Raw genomic sequence first — 24976 nt, 5'->3', positions numbered from 1 at the left:
AAGGGAAAGGGAGACGGAAAGGGAGAGGGAAAGGAAAAGGAAAGGGAGAGGGAGAAAGAAAGGGAAAATGAAAGGGAAAGAGAGCTAAGAGGGAAGGACAGATGGAAGGATGGACAGATGGAAGAATGGATGGATGGATGGATGGATGGATGGATGGATGGATGGATGGATGGATGGATGAAAGGAAGGAAGGAAAGAAAAGAAGGGGGGGAGGGAAGGAGGGGAGAAGGGAATGAGGAAGCAAGCAAAATGACAGGGTAAAGAAATAGAGATATTGAAAGAATTAAGAGAGAGAGAAAGGAGAAAGGAGAAATGTGTCCTACAATAAAGACATCAAGGTTTTTTGTGTATGTGAAGAAATAAAAATGTTGGTTTTACAGGAATCTGATTTTAGAAGTGTTCGATAACCTTAGACTCTTTTTAAAAATTGACTCTGTTACCTTGTTACCACCAAAAAATATCCCTTATGTAAGAGTAAAATAAGAGAATACTGCATGTAGTGAAAAAACCTCGTACTAATATACCAGACTTCCTTTTTATCACATATGCATAGGTCTGACTATTTGTTTCACACAAAAACTACAGGTCACAACTCTTAGGAACAAAGAAGGGAAAGATAATGCTTACCACTTTAGCATGGTTTTAGTCAAGCCAAAACCAGTATGAAGCCTAAAAACAAGAGATACCTGAAAAGATCTGACTATCAGACTTTGTTTTGACTAACAAAAAGCCTTTCAGGTCTCTACCTCCCTGCTGATTTGTGAATGCCTGGCTTTGATAATACTGCATGTTACCAGTAGAGGTTATGGCATTATCCACTGTGAGCAGTTCCTGAAGACAGGCACTAAAAAGAGAACTTTGAATTCTCTACTTAGCATTTTTCTTTCAGAATGAAATTTATGAAATGTGTTAGAAATCACTCTGTAGTAGCTGGGTGAAGCACACTGCTTTACTCCTGACAACCTGACTAAAACCACACAGCCACAATCGAAGCTTCTGTCCATAGCAAAGGGGGCTAAATAAATTACTTTCCCAGGACTATGAAAGTGAAAGGAGCTTTTTATAAGCATTGAATATTGAAAGACATGACAAAATCACTGAAGTTTGTAACACAGAAGGGTTTGCTCTGTTGTTGGTACTTTTTTGCAACCAGTCAGAAGGAAAATAAAACCTCTGTATTTAATGCTCTCTCTAGTGCTGCTCCTAAAAACAACAATGTCAAATGGGAGATTGTCAGAAGGAAACAAGAAATTTGGATCCCAAGTGTCACTGCTCTGCAGAGGAAATTCTTTCCCAAAGAGCAGCAGGAGCTTTTCAGAGTACTTCTTCAAATTAGCAACAACTTTAAAGGCGAGTGTTTCTTGATCATATCAGCACTTCTTGTATTTTCTCTCCAGCACCCCAGTATGCAATATTAATTTAATTTTTCCCTTGGGATGGAGGCATAAAATAGCATAAAAAGATGCAAAACAGGATACCATTTTTAGCAGAGGGGGCTTATTTATGCTGTTCTCCATAGCACTGCAATCTCCTTAAGAACCAGAGGGCACAGTTAGTTTAAAGGGGTTTGCGTGTGACAATGGCTCCAGTATGCACCCTTTGGGCAAGTCCATGGGATATAGCAACCACTTGGTATTATCAAGATGAAGTGGACATAGGCATCTCCCCTGAAAAAAGGTAGCTGTGGGCAGAATACCTGCTTTGTAGGGCACATAGGGCTGGCTGAAAATTGTTTCACACTGGTAGAGAAGCAGCAGCCCAGTCATGCTCCCAGCGTGAAAGTTACTTCCCTTTGCCTTTGCTGAGCTGCTGGTAGGAGCTGGAACAGGCACATTGAGGACATGGTGGGAGCTAGAGGTTTGGGAAACTGAACTGTGCAGAAGAGAGGTGGCTGCTCAGGAAGGGAGGGAGGAAGGTGACAGCTCACCAGGCTGAGACTTCTGAGCTGCTGAGGAGGAGCAGAAGAGGCTGAGAGTGTACTCTTCCAGTAGGCATGCCAAGCATATGATTGCTGCTGACAGGGAAAGAGCTTCAGTGAACAAGCACATCCTTTGTAATGCAAAGGAGCTGTTTCATTACGAACTGGTTGAGGAGCATAACTCCAGCTCCTTGGATGCAAGAAAAGGAGAGGCAGCATCCTGACCCATATGGCGTGACCCAGCTGCTGAGGCACCATGGCTGCACGAGCCAGAAAGCTGGTTCTCTGAAAACATAGCAGAGTCAGCTTCTGGGCTTTTATATTTAAACTTTTGAATTAAAGTGTGTGGCAGCTCCCAGGACTATATCCTGCAAGTTGCTCAGTGTGCAGTTACAGCTACAACCTTAGCATTTAAAACAGTACCTGAAATACACTTTAAGCAAGAAAGCAGCAAAGTCATTCACCTTGGCTTAAAGAAAAATACAGACTAGCTGTCATCTTGTTGGCATATAATACCACCTACATGGCCGCAGTGTGATTCTTGCCCTGACAAAACCCTGCAATACTCCGGTTGCAAATGTTGAGAAATCTTTAACCTTCCCAAGTGGACGTTTTTATAACCAGCTAAAAATATTTCTATCCAGCATCAGTTCTGCAATTTTCCCCTTTAATGAGGGAAACCAAAGCATAGGGCCCAACTTTTCTGCCACTTGCCTACCATATGAAAATGATGCTGGCATGTGCTTCGCACTGCCTTCCCCCATCACCCAGTGGGTGAATTTTGTAGCCTGCCTTGTTAGTGGCACAGCAGGTCGCCAAAAAGAAACTGAGTTGTTTGTACGAGATGAGATGTTGGGCTGCCAACTGTTATAAATCTTGTGCTACTTACAGCTTCGGCTTTTCTTCAAGCCTACTCCACCCCCTGCTGTGGTTTCGACTGTTGGAGCAACATTAGGAGGCACAACTGAAAGCAGTAATATTGGCATTTGTGGGGAAAATAAGAAAAAATGCAAGGAAGTGGCTAGACACAAATGTTTCATTGTAAGAACTGTATTCATAAGACCTGTAGCCGCAGAGATTTAGGTTCTGTGATGGGGGAAAGGGGATTTGCTCCCTGCAATATTTACCTGTAGCTGTACCCATTGCTACAGGCTTGTTTTGTAAGTGTAACTGCTTGTAGCCTCACACGTGCTTCCTCACTGTCATATCATATTAAATGAGCTATAATTGTAGTCTATTAGAGTGCAATAACCTAAAAGTGATAGTGCATGACAGCACCTGTCAACACGTCATGGAGGGCTGTATGGAATGCTGAATTACACCCATTTTATACCACATTAATGAGGCAGCTCATTCTTATCCAGTCATAAATAAACAGGTTTCCATTTCCTTATACACCATGAGAAGCATTTTTTTTTTTTCACTTTTGCACAGAGAGCCACAGAAGTGATGATAAGGTGATCTATTGCCTGAAAAAGAGTATCTGAGTGTGGTCATTAATGACAGTGATGATGTTATTTTTATCATTATTAATTGCTTTATGAATACATCTTAGGGTGACTTTTTTTTCCCAGTTTTCTGGAGAATAGAGAAACACATAAAGAAAAATAAGATTGGTTGTCCCTAATAAAGCTTTAATAGAAAATAAGTGAAATATCTGATTGCTTCAGCAACACCCAAAGGATGGACTGATACAGGAATAAACCTGCTCCCCTTAAGATCAATGGCTGTGCTGGAGTCTGGTTCTCCTTCATAAACTCTTTAAGTCAGGTTTGAAATGGGAATGGAAAGAGAAAAAAGGGAAATGACAATAGAGAGAGGAAAGACAGAGTATGAGAGGCTTTCAGCCAAATCAAAAGAAAAGCAAACGTATCAAAGCACATGCATAGTGCCCATTATTTTTCGTAACCTAACAATAAAGGTGTCTTCATTTCAAATAGCTGCTTAGGCTTCAGAGCCATAAATACCTGTCTGTACTCTTGTGCTGAGCCCATGTGTGGAGAGGTCAATACAGTCCCCCACAAGTGAAGATCTCTTCCCTGAGGCTGGCAGAGGCCCTGTACACCAAATATACCAGTCAGTGACACTGAGAGGCAGACATGGGGAAGGGTGATCATGTTTGACAATTTCTTTCCTTGTTCAAAGTTACTCAGCTAATGCAAGAAAGAAGTAATCCATTCAGGATTTTTTTTTTTTAAGTATGTATGAAGTATGATGTGCAGAAATACAGCACACATCTTAAAAGAGAGTACCAGTAAAGAGTAGATGGCATTCATAAGAGAGAAAATATTTTCAACATAAGGAAAATTAAGGGTGGGAAGGAACCAGCTACTAACCAAAATGACAAATAAATCCTGTTTCTTTGCCAGGCACTTCCCACAGGGCCCATGTAATGGGTATCTTTCAGGATCCCGGGAAATAGCATCTGCTCTGTCTTTGCTCTTTGAACTGTTCCTGGAAGAAGAGCAAGCCTGAAAGCACAGCCCACAGGAGGCATGCCAGCTTCTCCCTCATGAGTGGAAATGAGGGATCCGGCCTTTGGAACTGACACCCAGGCAGCCAGCCTGACTAGACTCTGATCTCGCCTGTCCATGCATCTACATGGGACCCCAGAGTAGTGCTCTGCACCCAGGGAAACCACCAGTTTGCTGCAGGAATGATGGCTTGTAAATCCAGTGCAAATCTGTGACACTTGTCAGTGCATATTCTGACAGAGCATGATATTTTATTCTGGTTTATTTCTCAGGACTGGTAATTGGTAATTTTACCAGTAGTGGTTTTGATGGACTGAAGAAGAGCTACTTGCTTCATTTGTCAAGCCTTATTTATTTATTTGCATATTACTTAAAGAAACCCCAAAACCTAAAGAATTGCTTCACTTGAACATTTTGTCTGTAAATCTTAGCTTTATAACAGAGACTTGGTTTAGAATTATGTCCTTTGTCTCCAACAGAAGTGAGATAAAAAATCTTAATTTAAAAATTAAATCATTTCCCTCAGAAGTTGTTTGCAACCCTTCTTTCAACAAATGTACTATCATTGTGTGAAAGCAAAGTGGAAGGATAGAGGGAACCAGGAGCATTAGGTACCAGACAAATAGATCAGGCCAAAATTGTTCCTGACTCCAGCTTAATGTGGCTAATAATTTTGACAGAAAAAAAAAGATTACTTAAAGAAAATGTTTTTCATATTTTCATAGTATTTCAACATTTTGTTCAAAAGTTATTATTTTTAAAATTCTCTAAATAAAAAAAGTGCTTAACGAGCATTTCAGTTCCCCCAACTAAATGAATCATTTGACTTCAACCCCAAGCCACTTTCTGAAACATTTTTTCATTTTGCCAAATAACCCAATAAAATTTTATGGTTCAAGTCAGACCAAAATGAATGGTTTTTTTTCTTCAGTTTGACCAATGAATGGAAAAATCAATTATTCATACAACCCTAATTCACAGAACTTTAAAATGGCTTGGAACTGTCTAATTGTGCATGTAGGTAGTTACTTACTGTGTGATCTTATTACTACTCTCTTAATACTTGTTCTTTCCCCTCCCAGCTGTTGTCCTTTAAGTCAAACCATAGGCTGTTACAGGCACTTTGCCTTCCTATATGTCTGAAATGTGTGTGTAAGGCAATTACCCCTATACCAGTAGTATGGAGGTGGCACAGAGCTGTGTCCATTACATGTCTATCAGCCCTCCCTAACACCCAGATGCCTTCCTGTCACTGTGAGTGACATTCTCAGAATGCAGTGCTCACGGACTTCTATTTTCTCCTGGAAGTAATGCAGTTTTACAGGCTAATCATTTGACCTTTCATACTGGGCCCATCCAGTGCTATGATAACTGGAGGCCAACTCACGTAAGGAAACACAACAGAAACCTTCCAAATTTCCATAGCACTAGGAGAGCTGTTTGGTTTCACAATTGGAAAGCAGATGAAAGAAGCAGCAAATGACAGAGAAGGTTGGAAGAGTTTCGTTCCTGCCTGCTCGCCAATGCTGGCAAAGGAAGAATAGATAAACGAATGAATGGCTTTTGGTGTAGGTATAATTACCAGATCATTCAAATACATCTTTATCTTTCACTCTCTTCCAGCTTTTTTGCTGTTTGGGTTGTTTGTTGGTTTTTTCTTTCTTTCCTTTTCAAAGAAACATGTGGTACTGTTTTCTGGTCTCTGCTTAAACTGGTATGAGTTTATTTCACTGGACTTACACCTCATTTTCACTGTGGTAGCAAAGCTTTCCTTGCAACCCAAGACCAACACTTTAAGTAAGATGAGATGCACTGTAAAAATGTTTGATTCCTTCTAAAAACCAAATGGATATTTCACCTTGACCTAGACAAATGGCAGATGCTGCCAAAAGCTCTCTGTAGCAAGCAGAGACAGAGGAAAAAGCAAAGTTTCACTCTTACAGTAGCCCCCAGATTACTCTTAGTGATTTGTAAATAACTTCTGTGTTGTTTCGGTTTTCCTTTAATGATTTTTAGTGTCCTCATAAAGTTTCACTGCAGCCCTCTTCACCCTTCTCTTAACAAGGCAGTTGTAAGAAATCTGCCTTCAAACATGATACACAGCCTGAAACATATGTTTCTTTCTGAAAGGGGACTCACTGGCAGCTTATAAAACAAGCCCCTTTCTATTTGTGAAGCATTTCCCACACATCTTCTCTACATAGAAGTCATAGCCCTCTGCCTCTGTGCATGATGGAAGCTGACCCAGAACCCATGCATGAGACAGCTGGATAGTGTTTCAGTGCATGGAAGGAACACTGGTGGGGATGACCATGAGCAGTTGGCATGAAGATTCTACAGAAATCCTGATGCTAGGCTTGAAAAGTTACCTTCCTCATCCTGTCCCCTGCCCTCCCCACTGTTACTTTTCAACTACATGGAGCTGGAACTTTGAACTGTGCAAAGAGCTATGATTGTAGATCTTCTTTGGGATCCTAGTTTACAAGGTAAGAGATGGCAAAGATAAGCAAAGAAAAACCATCACAAGTCCAGACCCCAAGTTCAAAAGAATACTCAGCATTTTTGGTGACAATCATTGCCTCCACAACCCTGGGTGCAGGCCATGATCTCACACAGAGCATGTGAGAAAGAATCAGTACTTCAGACAAGGACCACGAGGGACAACTCTGGAAGCAACATCTTACATCACTAGCAGAGAACTACACACCATTTTTTATGTAGAGAACATACTATGGAATAAATTGTACCTACTTATTTAACTGTACTTTGCAGTTCTATATTACTAGCTGTTGAGGGCAACTGGTGGCTTGGCAGTGTAGATGGTGTGGATTGCATACACAGCCTGAACCTGCTAATTGAGTACGAGCAAGTGTATACAGCTCAGCTGGTGGATGTCCCAGACCCTCCTGCACTGCTAGCAAAGGGTCTCAGGGTCTTCTGCTGGACACCCGGTGCAACTGTGTAGGTTACAGTAGCATCACCTCTGTCAGCTATGCATGGGGAATCACTTGCAAAGCACTTGCTCACTGCATGATGCCAAATTTGAGCCCTGATTTGCAAGGGCTGGATATGGAAGGAGGCTTTCTTCTCTTTGGCTTCATTTCTAAATGAATCTTTATCTGACACCCAAGTACCACCCACATTTGCCAGCTGACGCCCTGCTTCAGGCGCTGCTCCTGGTTTTGTAAATTCCAGGGAGACCCCAAGGACAACCAAGTGCAACAGTAGATAGATCTCGGGGCTTGGCTGGGGCTTTGATAGGTTTGCTGGGGTTTGTTGTTTTTTTTTTGCTACTCCTTCTTTATGCCAAATTAGGAATTTAGAATTCTGAATTTGAAATTTAGAAAGATCAGTGGAAACGATACAGACATGTATAACGCTTAACATCAATGTCAGCAACATCTGAGATCTCTATAAAAGAAGTTTGCAGATTAATTAGAATGGCTTACATCCAGCAAGTGCATTCAGAATAAACAAAAATTAGAGCATAGGGATCATTTTTTTTCCCCCTAATGGTAGCTTAAATAGGGAGAGGGGAGAATTTAATTACATCCACATAGTTCGAGTCTGTTTTAGAAGCACACTGCCAGAGCAGATGCTTGTGGTTGGTGGCCAAGGGGAGATGCCGCAGGCTAAGTTAGATGAGGTGCATGTTGTCCAACGTGACAGCGGGAAAAGGGAGGGACCTATATTAGGCCCCTGCCCAGAACCCCTCTTTTTGTGGTGCTGACTCATCATCAAGTACAGGAAAGCGTATGTGAAGCCTGACTGTCTTCATAGTTTATTTCCTATCTTTTGAACTCCTCTTCTTGCTGAAAGTATCATGGCTAAATCGCATTAGCTTTGATCTGAGCCTTTCCCAGCACCCCATAAAACACAGCTTTGCACACCAGGGAAAACAACATCAGTAAATGGGTGCATTTAAGGGCAGGGTTTTATGAACCCATCTGCCAAACATTTTTCCACAAGAGGAGAAATACACTATGAGTTTAAGCAGATGCCAGGTCTCGCTAAACTGTTCGTTGCCAGCAAAACATCAAGCCATACCCATGTTTGCCTGACCTGGTTCCTACATTTTGGAACTGAATCTGAAGAAATCACTGAGGTCCTGACTCTGAAGAAGCACTTTGGGGCATGAAGCCTGACAGGAGATGATGCTGAGGACACTGAAGTATTTTCTCTGTTCACCCCTGGGCCAGTCATGGTCCTCACCTGCAGCTTTCTGAGTTCCTCCTAGGAAGAAGGAGAGGGAAAGATGTATACCAGATTTATAATCAGTTGAGGGGATATCACATTCAGCCTTCCTGATCTCTGAAAAAGGCAGAGCAGAAGAACAGTCATTGCCACTGCATAAAACTGGTAAATGGCATGGGGAAAACATAAAGGTGCTGCACAAGAACATGGATAAGTAAATGTGACTCCACATTCATAGAATTCATAGAGTTATTTTAGTTGGAAGGGACATTTGGGGGTCATCTGGTCTGATCACCTTCTCAAGACTGACCTAGTTTTGATGTTAATAAATCAGTCTTACCATAGTGAGGGGTTTCAATCAGTCACAGAATCATAGAATCACAGAATGGCAAAAGTTGATCTCATGTAACAGCTATCAGCCTTTTTCTTCGTTGTTGTGACCAACCTCATAGAATCATAGAATGGTTAGGTTTGGAAAGGACCTTAAGATCATCAAGTTCCAACCCTCTGCCATGAGCTGGCCTTGAGCGCTGCCAGGGATGGAGCATTTACCACTTCTTTGGGCAACCTGTTCCAGCGTCTCATCATGCTAACTGTAATGAACTCCTTCCTTATATCTAATATAAACTTCCCCTGTTTAAGCTTAAGCCCATTACCTCCCATTCTATTAGTACGGTCCTGATGAAGAGTCCCTCTCCAGCACCCTTCAGGTATTGGAAGGCTGCAATGAGGTCTCTGTGCAGAATAGGCTTTCTAGAGCCCTGATAACACTCTGACACCCTCAGTCCCCTGGAACAGACAGAAGTTCCCTTGAGGAAGAACCAGGGAAGGACAAGTGTCCCAGGTGGTGTTCAAGTTGCCTTGTAGCACTCATCAAGCTTTAGCATTTGACTGGGCCCAAACCGTAAGAACTGGGCCCAACCCAGATTTCCCAGCAAGAGAGGCAATCCAAGCTAGGCCCAACGTTTGTGCAACCAGTGTGTTCAGAGCATGTGTAAGATGCTGAATTCCCCTCTGCCTCTCCATATAGGCTGTGCTTGCTGTAAGACATACTGCACAAGGGTATTCAGGGGTCAAAACACATGTGAATTATCTCCAGATGAGTGTCCTTCCCACTGTGTCCTATTTCCACCTTTCTTCTCTCTTCCGCTATTGCCCTTGCTGATGTATAAACTGCCAGAATTGCTTGGGAGAGGTGACCATTTAGCTTCCACCTTCTCGGGCTTCCAAACACCTCCCCGGCTGCAAACAAAAGGGCAGAGCACGGGCAAACCAAAAGGGCCTATGCCCTGGGAGAGACGTACTATTTGCACAGTCAAAAGCTCCTCCTGCACACCTAGGTGCCAGCAAAACCTGACCACCCAAATGTTTGTGCAAAGGGAATAAAAGGAGCAGGAACGTGATCAGATGGAGTCGCTAGCCAGCTTCAGCAAACATGGGCTCTAATTAATTTTTTCCTCCCATTGTTTACCCAGCTTTGTATGTAACTGAGAGCTGAACTGGGCTTATCAGTAATTACCAACAGTTCTGGAAAATTTACACGTTATTGTGCTGTGTTACTACACAAAGTAGTGATCCATAAGGATGGGTGTCTCTTTGTTCTTTGCTAGGCAATGTTTAAAGAAAGCCAGAAAACTCTTCTGACCCACTATTAGGGTTGTTGTGATGGAGAGGGAAAAGATGGGGAAAGCAGAGGGCGGCAGCACATCTGTTTCAGATCTAGTGATGAAAGTTTCCCAGACACAGTGTCATGCTACCTCGGTGGTGGTGGCAGTGTCAGAGGATGCTCTGCCTGCAGCCAAGCTCTTTTCCCGGCCCTGGAATTGCATTTTCCCATTCCATAGTGACACCTGCTGGGAAGAACTGAGCAGAGACTCTCCCGCTGCTCTGTTTGGCGAGGGGCTATGGAGTGCAAAACGAAGGGCCCACAGCAATCAGGCAGATTGATTCCCCTCCTTTCCTTGCAGATTGAGACAGGCTCTTATCAGAGGGAAAATGGATCTCTGCAGCATGATTAATGCTCAGAAATGCCCCGCGTGAGCAGCCCCTGAAAAGCAGTGGTGGAGCATAAACCAGGGGCCTGCAGGAGAGAGAAGGAGATCAGAGGGTTGTTTGGATGAAGAGGGCCAAATGTAGCCCATGTGGCAAGGAGGTGAAAGAAGGGGTGAATTTGTCCCCTTTGCAGAATCTGAAAGGACACATTACACTTGCTGTTTGCTGACAGTCTTTCTGCAGATATTGGCCACTGAAGGGAGGACAATACCCTGAGCCAGTACCTTTGTTCTGATTCGATATGGCCATTCTGATGGCAGCCCAAAGTGTGGCTTCCCTGTGCTTTCTATTCTCCTTTCCTCCTGAGGATTTCACTGCTCCTGCTCAGCATTTAGAACCTGTTATGCCTGGCATGTGGGCTGCAATGCATGCATGCAATAACCAGGGAAACTGAAAAATCTTGCCCTAACCTTGCACTTCCCTTTCCCCCACTCGAAGCTGAAGGGAAAAGACAACCTGGCAGAAAAAGTGCCAAAATGTTTTAGAAATAAATGACAGACACCAGAGTCATCACACATTTTCCTAGGCAGGATAGTAATTTCTGTAATGTATTTTTAACAGTGAGGAGTGATGGGAGGGAAGGCACTTAAACCTAATGCAAACGGAAGATTTGTCAGTTATGCAGTTTGTATAATGTCATACGTAGAAAATGTTATGAAAGTGGAAGGGATTACAGAAAGGAGAGACATTTCTAAAACTGGAGGCCTCATTTTAGGGCTTTAGCCCCCTCAGTCTTCCAGATCACTGGGAACGTTTTTCTTCAAGGAAGGGCAGAAGCCTATCTCAAAAACTGTGACAGCTCTCTAAGCTACATGTTACTTAAAAAACTTCACTCTCCTTCTCACTGCTACCTCTTCCAGTTTCTGCCAATTGCTGCTCCTCCTCATTTCAGCTCTTCAATCATCCCCAACCACATTAACCACAGAGGGTCAGTTTCCAAGTCCTTCCCAGCTGTTTTCTTCCCTGCATCAAGGCAACAGCAGCTTCTGTGACCAAAAACCTTATCTAATCCGAAGGCTTCCTGCTGGTTTGGTTTTGGTTCCAGCCTCGGCTTGAAGGTGTTGGAAACAGGAGCATTTGACCGGCTGATGAACAGTGACAGCATCAGTTATAAGCATGTCTGGAAATTCTTCACAGCAGTCGTTCGATAGGGTTAATTGTGCTGACCTCATTTAAAAAGCACTTCGAGATCTTATGAATGAATATAAGTGTTTTTAAAAACCCCTCTATTATAGTTATTAATATGTATTACTCTCACGGCTAGTTATTTAAGCAAGAAATTATTGAAGCACCCGTTTATAGCAAGAAGTAGAGCAGCACTGCAGGAACAGGAGTCTGGTAGCCTATAAAGAGCTTTTAGCACAACATCTAGGGCTGTCCTGGCCCAGAAATGGCCTTTGTTGTTATTAAAGTAACGCAAGACTCCTGTGAAGGGTGAAACGTGCTGAAGCGTATTAACCTCAACTCTTGCGAAGGCCGACAGCCTTGAAACCCCCCAAAATAAACAGGGAGGTCGAGATACCTTTAGATGGATAAACCTGAGCCAACAGCAAATGCTTCACCACGGGGAGAGAAAAGCCAGATTCTCATTAGCGCTAGCAAGCCGCTTGCTCTGGAAGGAGCTCCCGGCAGATCTACTTTCGAGGGGAAATGAAGCCCCCCGGTGGCAGCCGAGCGCCTTGCAGCAGCCCTCTACGTCCCCGCTCCGGTCCCGCAGAGCTCCCTGGCTCCTGCGCTTCTGCCCAGCTGCCCCGCAGCCCTGCTGGGAAGTCCGCGATGGGTGCAGCAGCCCAGCCGGCCCCTCGGTGCGGGGCAGACCGCGCCACAGTAACACACCCCTGCCCAAGAATCCAAGCCAGGCTGAACCGGGCTTTGAGCAACCTGGTTTAGCGGGAGGTGTCCCTGTCCATCGATGGGGGGCTAGAAATAGATGATCCTAAAGGTCCTTTCCAACCCAAACCATCCTGTGATTATATGACCCCCTCTGCAAAAGTTTTGTCCTCACAGTCTTCTTCCTTCAGCCCACTTTTATGCGTCACTGAGTGAGAATAAACAGCAGTAGGCTGACAGATGTAAGCATCAGCTGAGGGAATTTCCATCCTTGTAACATACGGGTTGCAGCTTGCACAGGGGTGACATGGCTATTACTTGTGTACCCTGTTAAACTGAACAGCAAATATAAATCTCTGTAACTATGATGCAGGTTGCAGCTCTTCTTTCACGGAGAAAGAAGTTGACGAGCATCCATGTCTTGTGAGGTGAGATTGGTTTTGCCAATTCTGTCTTAATGCTGGAAGAACAGGTAGATCAGAAGCTCATGTAGCACAAGTGTCCTTTTCAGACTTAAAACCACACCTTCAGCATTCTTCATTCAGTAGAATCCAGGTTCACTGAAAAGCTGGCATGGGCAAAATGGTTTTTGTTAAATCATTCTCTCTCAGGGCCCTCTCTTTTTCTATTATTGAGCAGTTTCTTAGGTACTCTTACATCTAAAGGTATCCCTGTATCTAGACATACAGGTGATAACTGAAATGGCAGTGTGTTTGTGCTGGAATAAGGATCTGACCAAATAACCCAAGCATATGACTGATCAAAGAGTTTCAGATATCAAGATGTAGGGCATTAGCTTCTAACTGGGGCTTTTTCTTTGGTCTCTCTAGTTCATGAATTTCCTCCTATTCTGAGTGCAGAAGCTCCTTATTAAATTAAAGATCCCATGGCTGATTCATGCAGAGCCTTTAAGGGATGTGCTCATTTCACTACTGCAGCAGCAAAGATATGGGCCCAGATTACCAAGGTCATCTGAAGGTGATTTCATAGTCATTGAAATATGCATAGAATTTGTTGGGGTTCTTTTCTTCAGGGAAAAAAGTCAGATATACTTTTGTATAGCAATTAATAATTGGAATATAATTACTTAATATTCCCATACATCTGAATTACCAAGTAATGTTTCTTACTGCAGAAAGGTTACCCAAATATTTTCCTACTGGGTGAATCACAGCTTAAGACTTGTAAAACAGTCTTATGTACTAGAACCAGCTGTCACCACCCCGTCTTTGAGTGTGTACGTCATTGCCTTGTGACAGATTTCTACGTGACTGTTTGCGCAATAAGGTACTACTAGGTTTTCATCAGGACTATTAAAACTAAGCTGACAGGAGTTAGGGATTTCTTTTATTTTATTTTTTTTTTTCAGGCTAGAGCTTTTTTTTCTGATGGCAACTAGAAGCAAGTGCCTCCTGTGGACTGCATTCTCTGTAGATACTGAGTTAGTAGCCTATCATCAGAAACATCTTCCAAGGGAATATGAAGCTCTTGCACAGCTTCTATACAGTACTGTACAGATTCAGCAGAGGATCCACAGCCTATACTATATACCACGTTCTTGTCTGAATCCCACCAGGCTCATTTCTTCAGACACATCTAACATTTGGGAATCCCACAAATTAATGGTGTATTGGGCAACTTCAACAGCAAAACAAGCATTTGAAGCTGCAGTGATTCAACCACAGTACTGGCAGTCTGGGCCTTGTTTCTGTGGGAAAGGTAGAGAGTATAGTTAGAATCATAGAATAGTTAGGGTTGGAAAGGACCTTAAGATCATCAAGTTCCAACCCCCCTGCCATGGGCAGGGACACCTTGCTCTAAACCATATCACCCAAGGCCTCGCCCAACCTGGCCTTGAACACTGCCAGGGATGGAGCATTCACAACCTCCCTGGGCAACCTATTCCAGTGCCTCACCACCCTAACAGGAAAGAATTTCCTCCTTGTATCCAATCTAAACTTCCCCTGTTTAAGTTTTAACCCATTACCCCTTGTCCTATCACTACAGTCCTAATGAAGAGTCCATCCCCAGCATCCTTATAGGCCCCCTTCAGATACTGGAGCTATGAGGTCTCCACGCAGCCTTCTCTTCTGCAGGCTGAACAGCCCCAACTTTCTCAACCTATCTTCATATGGGAGGTGCTCCAGTCCCCTGATCATCCTCATGGCCCTCTGGACTTGTTCCAACAGTTCCATGTCCTTTTTATGTTATGTTCAGGTTACAGTTCCTCCTCTCTCTTTGACTGTCTTGATACCACAGCATAGTCGCCATCAGCTGACAGTACTCAAGCTAACTTTTTAGAGCTAGTTGGTACGACCATGCTACCTTGATACATAGACGTCTCTGGAGACTGCATTTATGCTGTATCCTCCCATGCCTGGACCCTGGTGTGGGTCCTGGAGCAGCTCACATAGCTGTGGAGGCTCATCTCGGCACCAAGTGCGCAACATGGCAGCACCACACTGGTGCCTTGAAGCATGTGGTGCTCCAAGGGAGCCTTAACATTTCTTTCCCTAAAGCCTGCTCCTTGAGGAAGATTGTAAAGGTGCTATTGTATTGGATTATGTGATCTATGTGCCAAAGAAAAAAGTTATGTTATAAACTTAGCATTAGTCCTGGAATATATAGATATGCTGTTCATACTGCGTTGACTAGCAAGTTGCTATTTAAAGGTCAAGGCAAAGCTTTAAACCCTGAAAAGGTTTTGATGTAATTGCTGGACTTGGGGGGGACAGGGACAATGACACGACACAGACAGGACTTCAGAAAAAAGAAGTGAAAGAAGGATTACATACAAAACTTCAGTTTCCTAATCAATACCCACCAGAACTTCTGGGTAAGCACTATCCTATATTTCCTATTTATGATCACTGGTCATCTCAGCACCTCGATTTAAGATATCTATCAGGATTAAAAATGACCTGCATATGAGATCAGGCACTTTATTCACTATGGAAGATTCTCCTATTCTCCATTAATAAAAAAATTCAATTCCCTGCAGGGTATTTATTGGTTAAGCCTTCCTGGGAGTCGCTTGTCTTGACTTTGTTCAATGTTTTGTAAAATTCAAGATTAGGCTTATCATATGAAGAGCAGGATTCAAATCTATTTCAAATCTCATAATGGCATCCTCTCCTGCTATAAAATCTCACCCTGGACTGAATATGGGAAGACAAAATTAGTCCTTTTCAAGAAGCAATCATCAAAGATCAATGACCATCAAAGTGTTTTACTCGGGGGAAAAAAGAAAGAGGCCAAATTTCAAGATAGCGCAGACTGTCAATGAGACTGGAGTGCTTGGAGCTGGTGGAATTTTTTAAGTCATTCACAAATACTATATCTACCCTTGACAGGTCATTTCATTCTATTTAGCACTTTTTATTCTCTGTGGTTTATAAGCTCTTAAGCAAATGTAAGAGGGAGGAAAAGCTAACGCATCTGATAATACACTATATCAGGCTGACAACCTAACTAAATTTCCCCTGAGCTGCTAGCAAAATGCTGTTCCAAAAACTAATAATGCATACAAAAAAAAAAAAAAAGAGAGAAAAGTGGAAAAAAGGGATCATAGAGATCATGCCGTCACATTTAATTTCGGAGAACAAAACCTGAAGCTGATTTCTCTTTAGATCAGTTGTATACCAGTTGGAACATGGGTGCCTAGCACTGCGACAGAGTAATATGATCTGAGCTTTAAATAGCTGCCAAATAACCATGTGGTGGCTGGCAGCATTAAACGTGTTGCAATGAGAATGATCTGTTTCAAAGTAAAGCCACATAACAGAGTCAATATGATGTGGTACAGAAAAGGAGGGGGGAACATTTTTCATTATCTTTCTGGGTTTCTTTCTGTTTAAAAAGTGTTTCCATCTTAAAGATGCATTAGTTTAAGGTTTTTTTCTTAACCATTTTAAAACCTGAATAACGTGCAGGTCATTTCAGAGAACATCTCCTTGGGCACCCAGGCACAAGGTGGAGGGGGACAGTGTGCCAAATGTGAAGCACCACCACTGAAACCATTCCCTTGCTGTAACCCAGTTGAGGGTGGCTGTCTCCCGCTGTGAAAAGCACCTTCCCTGTCCAAAGGCTCCCTTTAGTTTGCACCAAATACATGCTTGGCAGTTTTTCGGAACAGATAGGAACAGATCTACAGCAAGTAACATGGGGTGACTTCTGCTCCTGGCCCTCCCCTTATGCTCACAGCAAAATGTGGAGTCTTGCAGCACCCCGTGAGACCCCTCTGGTCTCTTTGGGATCTAGGGAAAAATCAGGTGCAGAGTTTGGGAATGTCAGATACAGGAGATGCTGCCAGCCCTCCATTCCTTCTTACCTTCATGACAAATGGTTCTCCTGATCCCTATTGTCAACATGTCTCCTGTGCAGATGAGTCACACTGTGGACTGGAAAGATAGACCAGTCAAAACTGGTATTGTGAGTAAGAGACATGGAGGGAAATGCAGTACTGTAAATACTTGTGATTCTTCATCCCTTCTGTCACTTTTGATTATAGATGACCAACTTCTGTTTTCAATTTCAGTGTCTCCACCAAAAGCAGCAGTAGCAATCCAGACTTACTTTAAGTTAACACAGCAGAATTTAACGTGAACATACTTTATCTAGTCTTCACTGCTGGGAAATCACACTGCTGAAAGGACAGGCAGGAATAGGAGAGCCAGGGGAAAACCCAGCTGCTGCATCAGAAGGTAAATAGCTCATTTACGAGGTTAAATATGACTTCTTAAAAAAGATACTGAGCACAACATACTTTGTAGCAAGTTAGGATTTTGCCGTAATGGAGACAGCAATACAGACCCTACTTAACAATTGACCTACTAGCAGTTTACTAGCACCCTATAGAGTACAGTTTCAGTTGCAACAGCTAGGCACCCTCCAGAGAAATAAAGTAGGCTTTATTTTGCATTTCCTCAAAGGAGAACATTGCTTTACCGCAATAATGTAAGTGTCAATGAACAGCCACATATTTCATGAAGCTCATTTCCAGTGAAAAGTCCATCTGCCACTCCAGTCAGTAACAAGGATAAACTAGGGGTAAATCCTTCTCTGACTGCTTTTGTCCGCAGTTGCCTTTGCCATGTTGTGTCAGCGCATCCCCCAGGAATGCACAACAGCTGCACAGCGGGCTGGCAGAGGCATCAGAGGGACACTCACCCTCCTTTCTCACCTCCATCCCCTTGTTTTCTCACTGCCTCCTTTGTTGGTAGTCACAGTCCTTCCTGTGTTTGCACTGGACAAGCAGACAAATGTCAGATTGGAAGTAATCAGAAAATGCTTCTCACCTACTTGTTTCTTACCATCATTTTTCCACACGTATTACTTAAAAAATAAATTAAAAAAACCTTTTTTTTTCCAGTATGACCGCAGGCTATTAAGTGGCCAGGCAATTTAAAAAGAAGACCCCAATCAACCAAAAACAAGCTCAAAAAGCCCACAGATTTGTGAGGAACATGTTTTTTTTACCAATTTCACAGAATATTTTGATTACAGTATTTAATCCCTTTACAATCTTTTATTCAGCTGTAATCATGAAAATCCCTGCATCGCCACCAAGGATTTGCTAGACAAAAGCATATCTGGAAGAATGCCACGGAGTGAGTCTCCTTAGATGGTCTGCTTTCCTCAAGTTCTTACAAACCCATTCTCCTGCACATAGTTCAGAAGAACAGAGATAGACTGTGCTTTTAGGTAATATCATGCCTTCCCACCACCCTCAACACCATTCCCTGGTCTGCAGCAGCTACTTACTATGCGTCGTGTGTTTTGGAGGGAACAAGCAACCTGTCCCAGCTCTTTCAGAAGGAATCTGACTCTTAGTTCTGCTATTAGAAGGTGGCATCCAATTGAGGCAAACTGATGAAGCTACAGACTATTACCAAGACTCTAAGTTTGAGTAAAGAATTGAGTATTCAAGCAATTTCTACTGACACCAGAAAGGTCTCCTGAAGTTTCTTCTCAAAACACCTTGGATCTTCAATGGCCATTACATCCACAGCCTGGCCCGAAGAGTTCTCTCCAAGACAGGCTGCCTTGCACACAAGAGTGTAACTAATTTAGCTGCATAATGGAGAGAGTTCTAAAGATGCACATGGGCTGAATTAAAGTCTCCACAGGAGCCTTTGGCTCATTCCTTGCAGAGTTTATTAGTTGCTGCTGCACACATGGTTAGGTTTGCTGGAAGAAGTCCAGCTCTGAGGCACCTCTCAATTCCTTCAGCTTCTAAAAGTTGCAAGAAACTGGCTCTGTGTTGCCCCCTCTAAGCTCTTGAGGAGAAGGACTCTCCCCTGCAGAAAAGCAGACAGGGTTTGGGAAGGGCACCTAGTCAAATAACTCTTGATTATTGAATTTACCTCCACAATTACCAGTGAGTATCCTAGACTGTAAAGAGGGTAAATACCAACAGATTGTATTATTTGAGAAACAGTATGTGATTGTGTAATTAAGGGCAGGAATATAATACCATATGCACAAGGGTCAGGGTTAATTTCAGCATTTCCTGAGTAACCAACGGCATTATGGTGTAAGCCTAATGTTCTCCGGATGGCTATCATTTATATGGAGTTCATATATATGCTTATGAATATTTGGTTAAAATTCACCCATCATACTCTTTGACACAGTAATTAAAAACACCATGTTAGCTGCCAATAAAAATATTTTTTTTGATTTGGTAATTATTCCAGATCTCATAGTCCCAGCTCGCCTACCCCCTGCCCTTGTTGTCTTCCTGTTCTAAAATGTATAAAGCTAATCTTGATGATGGAAAACTAAATAAGTAGCAGGGAAGGCTGGAAAGTTTCCAGTCACAAAAACTCCCAAAATGGAAGCAACATCCAATCTGGCCCACCACATCTTCTAGGTGGGTACTCCTTTCCTGCCTTTTAGTGATGCTTTCAGTATTCATAACAGCTGTGGAATTAAGCATTATGAACAAGAAGAAACCAACATGCAGTCTTTACTTTTCCCCATCAGTCCTAAACTATTCCTCATTGAGTTACAAAGTGAAAACCAACAGACTTTCAGATGGATTTAATTTCAACTTGGGCCCAATGCCAGACAGTTTCCCCATTGTTAAACCCCCACCCCATCTTTTTCATGACATGCATACAGTCCCATCCTTACCCCATCTTCCAAATATATGTGCACATAGATATACACAGAGAACCAGCCACTCCTACAATCAATACAGAACCAAATCCATCTCCTCTGCTAGGCTCACTGCTTTCCCTGGGATGACTAGTAGATGAGTTGGATTTGGTCTTCAATGTGGATTTTTAATATCTGGGAAAATGAAGGCTACATGAAATATACATTTTCATGTCCTAGATATTGTCTTCATAATAAACCTTTTTTAATAAAAAAGTAATTTTACACAACCAGGAAAATGTTTGTGAAGAAGACGACTATTCCAGACAAAAATAAAAGGGTTAAAACTTGGTTAAAATATTAATGTTATAATGCAAAGTACAATTTTGGCATAACTTTAGCTAGTGATTTAACTACGGCATTTTGGCTTATAGAATCATGCAAAATACGTGGATTTCAGAACACAGAAGTATACAGCTTTCAAATGCATACAGAAAAGAGAAACGTGTAATGGAAGCAGTCAGGCTTCTACATGTACAGACTAGCACCAGGTCGCTGTTCACGACAATTGTCTTCTCTCTCGTCATCTTTGCACGGATGCTGTACGAACAACTGCACTCTATTTTTATAAAGTGCAGACATGTTTGCTTATACTAAAGCTAAGGCAAGAAGTGGAAAAGAGAAGAGAGGGCAGATTGAATTACTGTGTGTGAATGTTTGTTGTCTCCTCTACCTTGTACAATTTTCCACAAGTAGAAGCACAAAATAAATGTTAAAAGATGTATAAAATGCTGATTTGGCCCACTTCATGTTGGGCTTTAGGTTGCAGAAAATTTTTGCCTTTCTCTAGTTGCAAAACTGCAAATATGTTGCTAATAGTACAATATGGAGAACCACAAGTGTACTTACTAAAGAATTAAAAACAACTAGTTGAGGCTAAAGGTGGTTTCCTCCTGTAATGAGTTTTGTGTCCTTTACTCTTAAATAAGTAACAGAAGAACTTCCAGAACTCTGCGGAAAAACTTCCAAAAGTCTGCCTGCACACTTAGGGTTGCCATAAAGGTAATGTATAAAATTGTGTTCCAGTTTACAATTGTGATGAAGCTTCACTAGGATTCCTTTCCTACTGTATTGCCTTAAGCAGTGTACATCTAGTCTGAGTGTAAATAAATGGAACGCCCTACCAACAAAAACAGCATCCCTGCTAATAAAGCAAAAAATACTCCTATAGGAGCCAGCATAAAAGACCAGCCATAATGCACATAAACAGCAAAGTCTGGGCAATCCATTTTTTTCATGTCTTTGTAGCTTTCCAGATCAGCCATCGCCTGGACCCAGATGACATACATCATGACTACCAGCGAAAAAAAGACACCTGGAAAAGAAACACCAGGTTTTAACAACAGAGTGTGAGACAAATGCTGGGTGCATTCACTGTAATACTTAGAAATCTGTCAGTACTTCAGGTCCCATCTGCAAGACACAGTCACCCACCACCCAGGTGTTTTTTTGCCTTGGCTTCCTCTAACAAGCCCTATCTCAATCTTGCTTCTGATTTGCACTGAAAGGCATACTCCCATAATAAAGGATTTATCTGACTTTGGTAGGCAGACTGAAACCCAGGTGTGTTTAGGGACGAAATTCAGGCAGGTATTTACTGTTCTGAATTCAGGAGCCAAGGGAGGATGGAACAGGATGACCTGGAAAAAATACCTACTTTTATTTTCCGTTTTCCAAACTCTGACATTGTTTCTATTGCAGTTTTTTGGATGATATGAAAAGGGGGAAAGGGCAGAAAAAACATTCTATCATCTTCACCTATCTACATTTGCTACTTTTTTCTTATGAAAAGGGCTTTGTTTGGAACGTACTACCTTCAGTGTATTTTACTCAAATATTTAATTGAAGATCCTCCACATTAGAAAAGAAGTTCCCGTTGTAGTAACAAAACCAACAATAACAAAATAATAGGTATGAAGCAAGCTACTAGTATTAGCCTCAGATTGGATACAACAGTTTCCTGGAATTAATCCACCACATAATTCACAGCCTTTTCCCAACCTCTCCTCTGAAAGGCCTTTGGTTTGTTTATACATGATAGTAATAGGAGCACATGTCCTTACAAACTTTGTTAATCTTTCTGTTACTACACACCAGAAGGAGATATAAGAAGAAAGTACTTTCCAGAGTATCAGTTGCATTCCTAATATTTCATTTCTCTTTAGAGGAATGTGGACACTTGAGAAATGCAAGCCTGCAGCACAGATGCTCCAGCAGAAGGTCTGCTAGAAGACTGAGGGCACAAGTCTGAATATTTTGCGTGCTCCATCCTGTACCCACTTGCCCCCTTAGGTCCAGCTGTCACAGCACAGTTGCAGCGGCAAAACCATCTATGCCAATATTAAAATATTTGAAGGACACCACCCCATCATTTTTTTACCCAAGGATGCTTACATGCCTCATTAGAACCATAAACCATTGCATACTTCTGGGAACAGTTCTTGCGAAACCTGAGTCTACAGGCTGTAAAGCTGCAGAGCAGAAGTCAAAGGTATTTGTGGTCTCTTCCCCACCCTGCTAAATATTTGCAGTGCAGCCATGAACAAATGTGACACTTGTGGCAAAATCCACAAGTGTACTTTGTAAGCACCCATGGACTAGCATTTGCTTCCATCTGTCCTGTGAATCTTTCATTGTTACCTTTCTCCATCCCCACCTTGAGATGCTGCTTCACCACCTTCTTTGCCTGCCCTTCCAGTGATCTGCTGGTGTTCTTGTTAGCGCTTTATGGTCAAAATGAAATAGCTTTACATTGTGGACATCCTGAACATCTGACAGATGAGAGCTCACAGCTCAGTCCTAGTGAACACGACCTTTTGAAGCCTACCAAAACATGAGCTGAAGTAGTTAACCTAAGGCATAATCAAAATGTGACTGAAAATCCCAAAGGATCTACAACTTTTATGAGGCTGAAAGAAAGTGGAAAAACGAAATAAAGGAGGCATACACATTTCCTGTCTATGAAATATACTGTCAGGATTACATTTTTTGCTAGGGCTCAAATTCCTAACAAAGTCTGAAAAAACCCAACACTCAGCTCTAAAAGGCATAAATTAATTTAGAAAGTATTTTACCTAAGTAAAATTCAATTTTGATGTAATTTAATACTGTACTTGTGTTAAACATAAAACCAGTGAAACAATCAGAGAAAAGGATCACCTTAGGGCCAGACATGAAGACTGAGAAATTAAATTGAAGGCACTCCAAATATAAGTCAAATTGAGAGGAAGATTCCTATAACAGAACATCTAATGATAACAGGTAATGAAGGCAACATAGGAAAATTAGAAGCAAACAGAGCTAGTAAATTTTGATGCAAAAAGATTCAGGGCCAAATTTATAAACAGAGTCATTAGAAAAACAGAGTTTGTCCAATGTTTCAAAAGGTCAAAAACAGAAAAAAAATTATAGCCCAAAGATTTTGAAATATACATTAATAATATGACAAAATCCATATGAATATTGGAATTTACCTCTTCAGGTGCTGTGTCGTTTTCAAATATCTGTAGTCTTCTATTTATTCTTGAGGCAAACTTATTCCAAAACAATAATTACAAAAAGTGATGATGCATATTCCCTTACTATGGTACTAGGGAACTATAACTGAGCTTTGCACATCCGACATGACCTCTGGCACCCTAGGCAGGCACAACACTAAATAGCTCAGTTAGTCAGAAACATCTGCCATGAAAACAAGAATCTGTTAAGAGTGCTTAAATCTCAGAATGGGCACCCCTTGCTCTTTGGGCAGTATGAAACAATAGCTAGCTGGTTAAAACAGAGGCAGCACTATGTAGGTACAAAATAGCAAGGAAGTGCTGCCAGTGGTAAAGCGACTTCAGGGAAGCTAAAATCCATCGGGTGATTTCACAGCAAGCTGCTAATACCTGTGTGTGGCAAACTATTGGGTATGGAAATTTGCTGAAGAAATGTATGTCAAGCAGAGATAAATGTCAGTTTTTAAAAGAGAAGAAAAGGAAAGGGACAATATGTAAACCCTCTTATTTAATTAAAGCACTAAAGGAGTATTTAAGGGTTCTCAGTATCTGTTAATGGAAGCTAATTAGTAGGTATATTGCCTAGTGTGTTCAAGAAACATCTTGAACACCAATATCAGGCTAAGAAAAAACTGACCATGTCCTATTACCTCCAACAGCATTTCTTTCATCAGTGCCCCTTTTGTCTGATTTTCAGAGTCGTAATTTCATAGGAGTTAAGCACTTAGGAGCATCCTGAATATACATTTATTCTGGGAAATCTGCTCCTGCAATTTTGCACTATCTATTTTGAATGTTACGAACTCGCATAGCCAAGCTCTAGGGCAAAATTACCGAGACTGAAAAAAAAAAATAAAAATCCATAATTTCATGAAGCAAATATTTTTAGGAACAATGTGCTATGACGTATTTCTACACTTTTGGCATTTAGACCTTTTACACAGTGTGCTGGTGTCCATTTGCCCTTGTCTTTTAGTGAATATAAAATAAAACAGCAGTTGCATGAATCAGGAATGATGAGAGAAATTATTCCTAGAACATGAAATATGTCTGAGAGAGATTAAGACAAATAAATACTTCCCTCCTCCTCCTTTTTTTCTCCTTTATGTCATTTTGCATTTTTTTTAAGAACACACATGTTTGATACACAGCTCTGTGCAGTGTGATAAGACACGGACTTCTCTGAGGTCACTCTTTCTGTCTTTTGCATTCATTCTTTTGAATTTCTTTCAAACAAACACTTGTGCATATTGCAGAGAAGAATACAGAACCTTTAGAAACGTCTATGAATTCAAGAAGCAGTTTGCTGGCCTTTAGTACTTATTCTTCCCACGTAGAAATGCCTTTCACTTGTCAATGGTGAATGGCTGTTTATGGCATGAATCTTTTACTATGCAGACACGAAGACAACAGGTGCTGTAAAGAATGATGTGAGCCTTTTACTTGTGCCTAGAAGTTTAGAACTTTTTATCTCACTTGAGGAAAACTTGTGTGTGTGCATATATATATATTTTCTTTTTCAGTTGCATTTTTATGTCCTTTTGCTTATTACAGATTCTGACACCTACCTTGGCCTCTTGTGACCTTTATCTAAAAAGTAGGGTTGACATTCCACTCTGAAGTACATGCAGAAGATCCCACTTAAGTGTTATGGGAGTTGGCACATATCTCTGAAGACAGATTTTTGTCCTTATCTAGGAGTTAGAATTAAAATATCAGCTTTTTCACTCTTTTGGCAGGAAGCAGAAGTCACACTGGTACTTCTAATCTTGCTTCTTCATGAGGGTGCGATTCTGTAAGGCTCTGTGCACATCCTGGGGGCTTGACTGTTTGACATCAGTACAACAGGG

General features: G+C 41.8%; 1 protein-coding gene across 2 annotated transcripts in view; it reads right to left on the bottom strand.

Annotated features, from left to right (window-relative positions):
• Nucleotides 1-19497: 19497 nt before the first annotated feature.
• The window catches only part of TMEM182 (transmembrane protein 182), a 37792-nt gene continuing 32313 nt past the window's right edge, over nt 19498-24976 (bottom strand). For both annotated transcript variants that reach the window (XM_061377706.1, XM_061377705.1), the window contains one exon: nt 19498-20944. In XM_061377706.1, coding sequence (XP_061233690.1) covers nt 20721-20944 — 224 coding nt within the window. In that variant the 3' untranslated portion in view covers nt 19498-20720. The remainder of the gene's footprint in view (nt 20945-24976) is intronic.

Source organism: Neopsephotus bourkii, unplaced genomic scaffold (assembly GCF_033783945.1).
Source record: "Neopsephotus bourkii isolate Nb327-2 ecotype Australia unplaced genomic scaffold, CSIRO-AGI_Nbou_v1 NB_1760, whole genome shotgun sequence".
In the NCBI taxonomy this organism is placed as follows: Eukaryota; Metazoa; Chordata; class Aves; order Psittaciformes; family Psittacidae; genus Neopsephotus; species Neopsephotus bourkii.
This window is presented reverse-complemented; position numbering and strand designations above follow the sequence as displayed.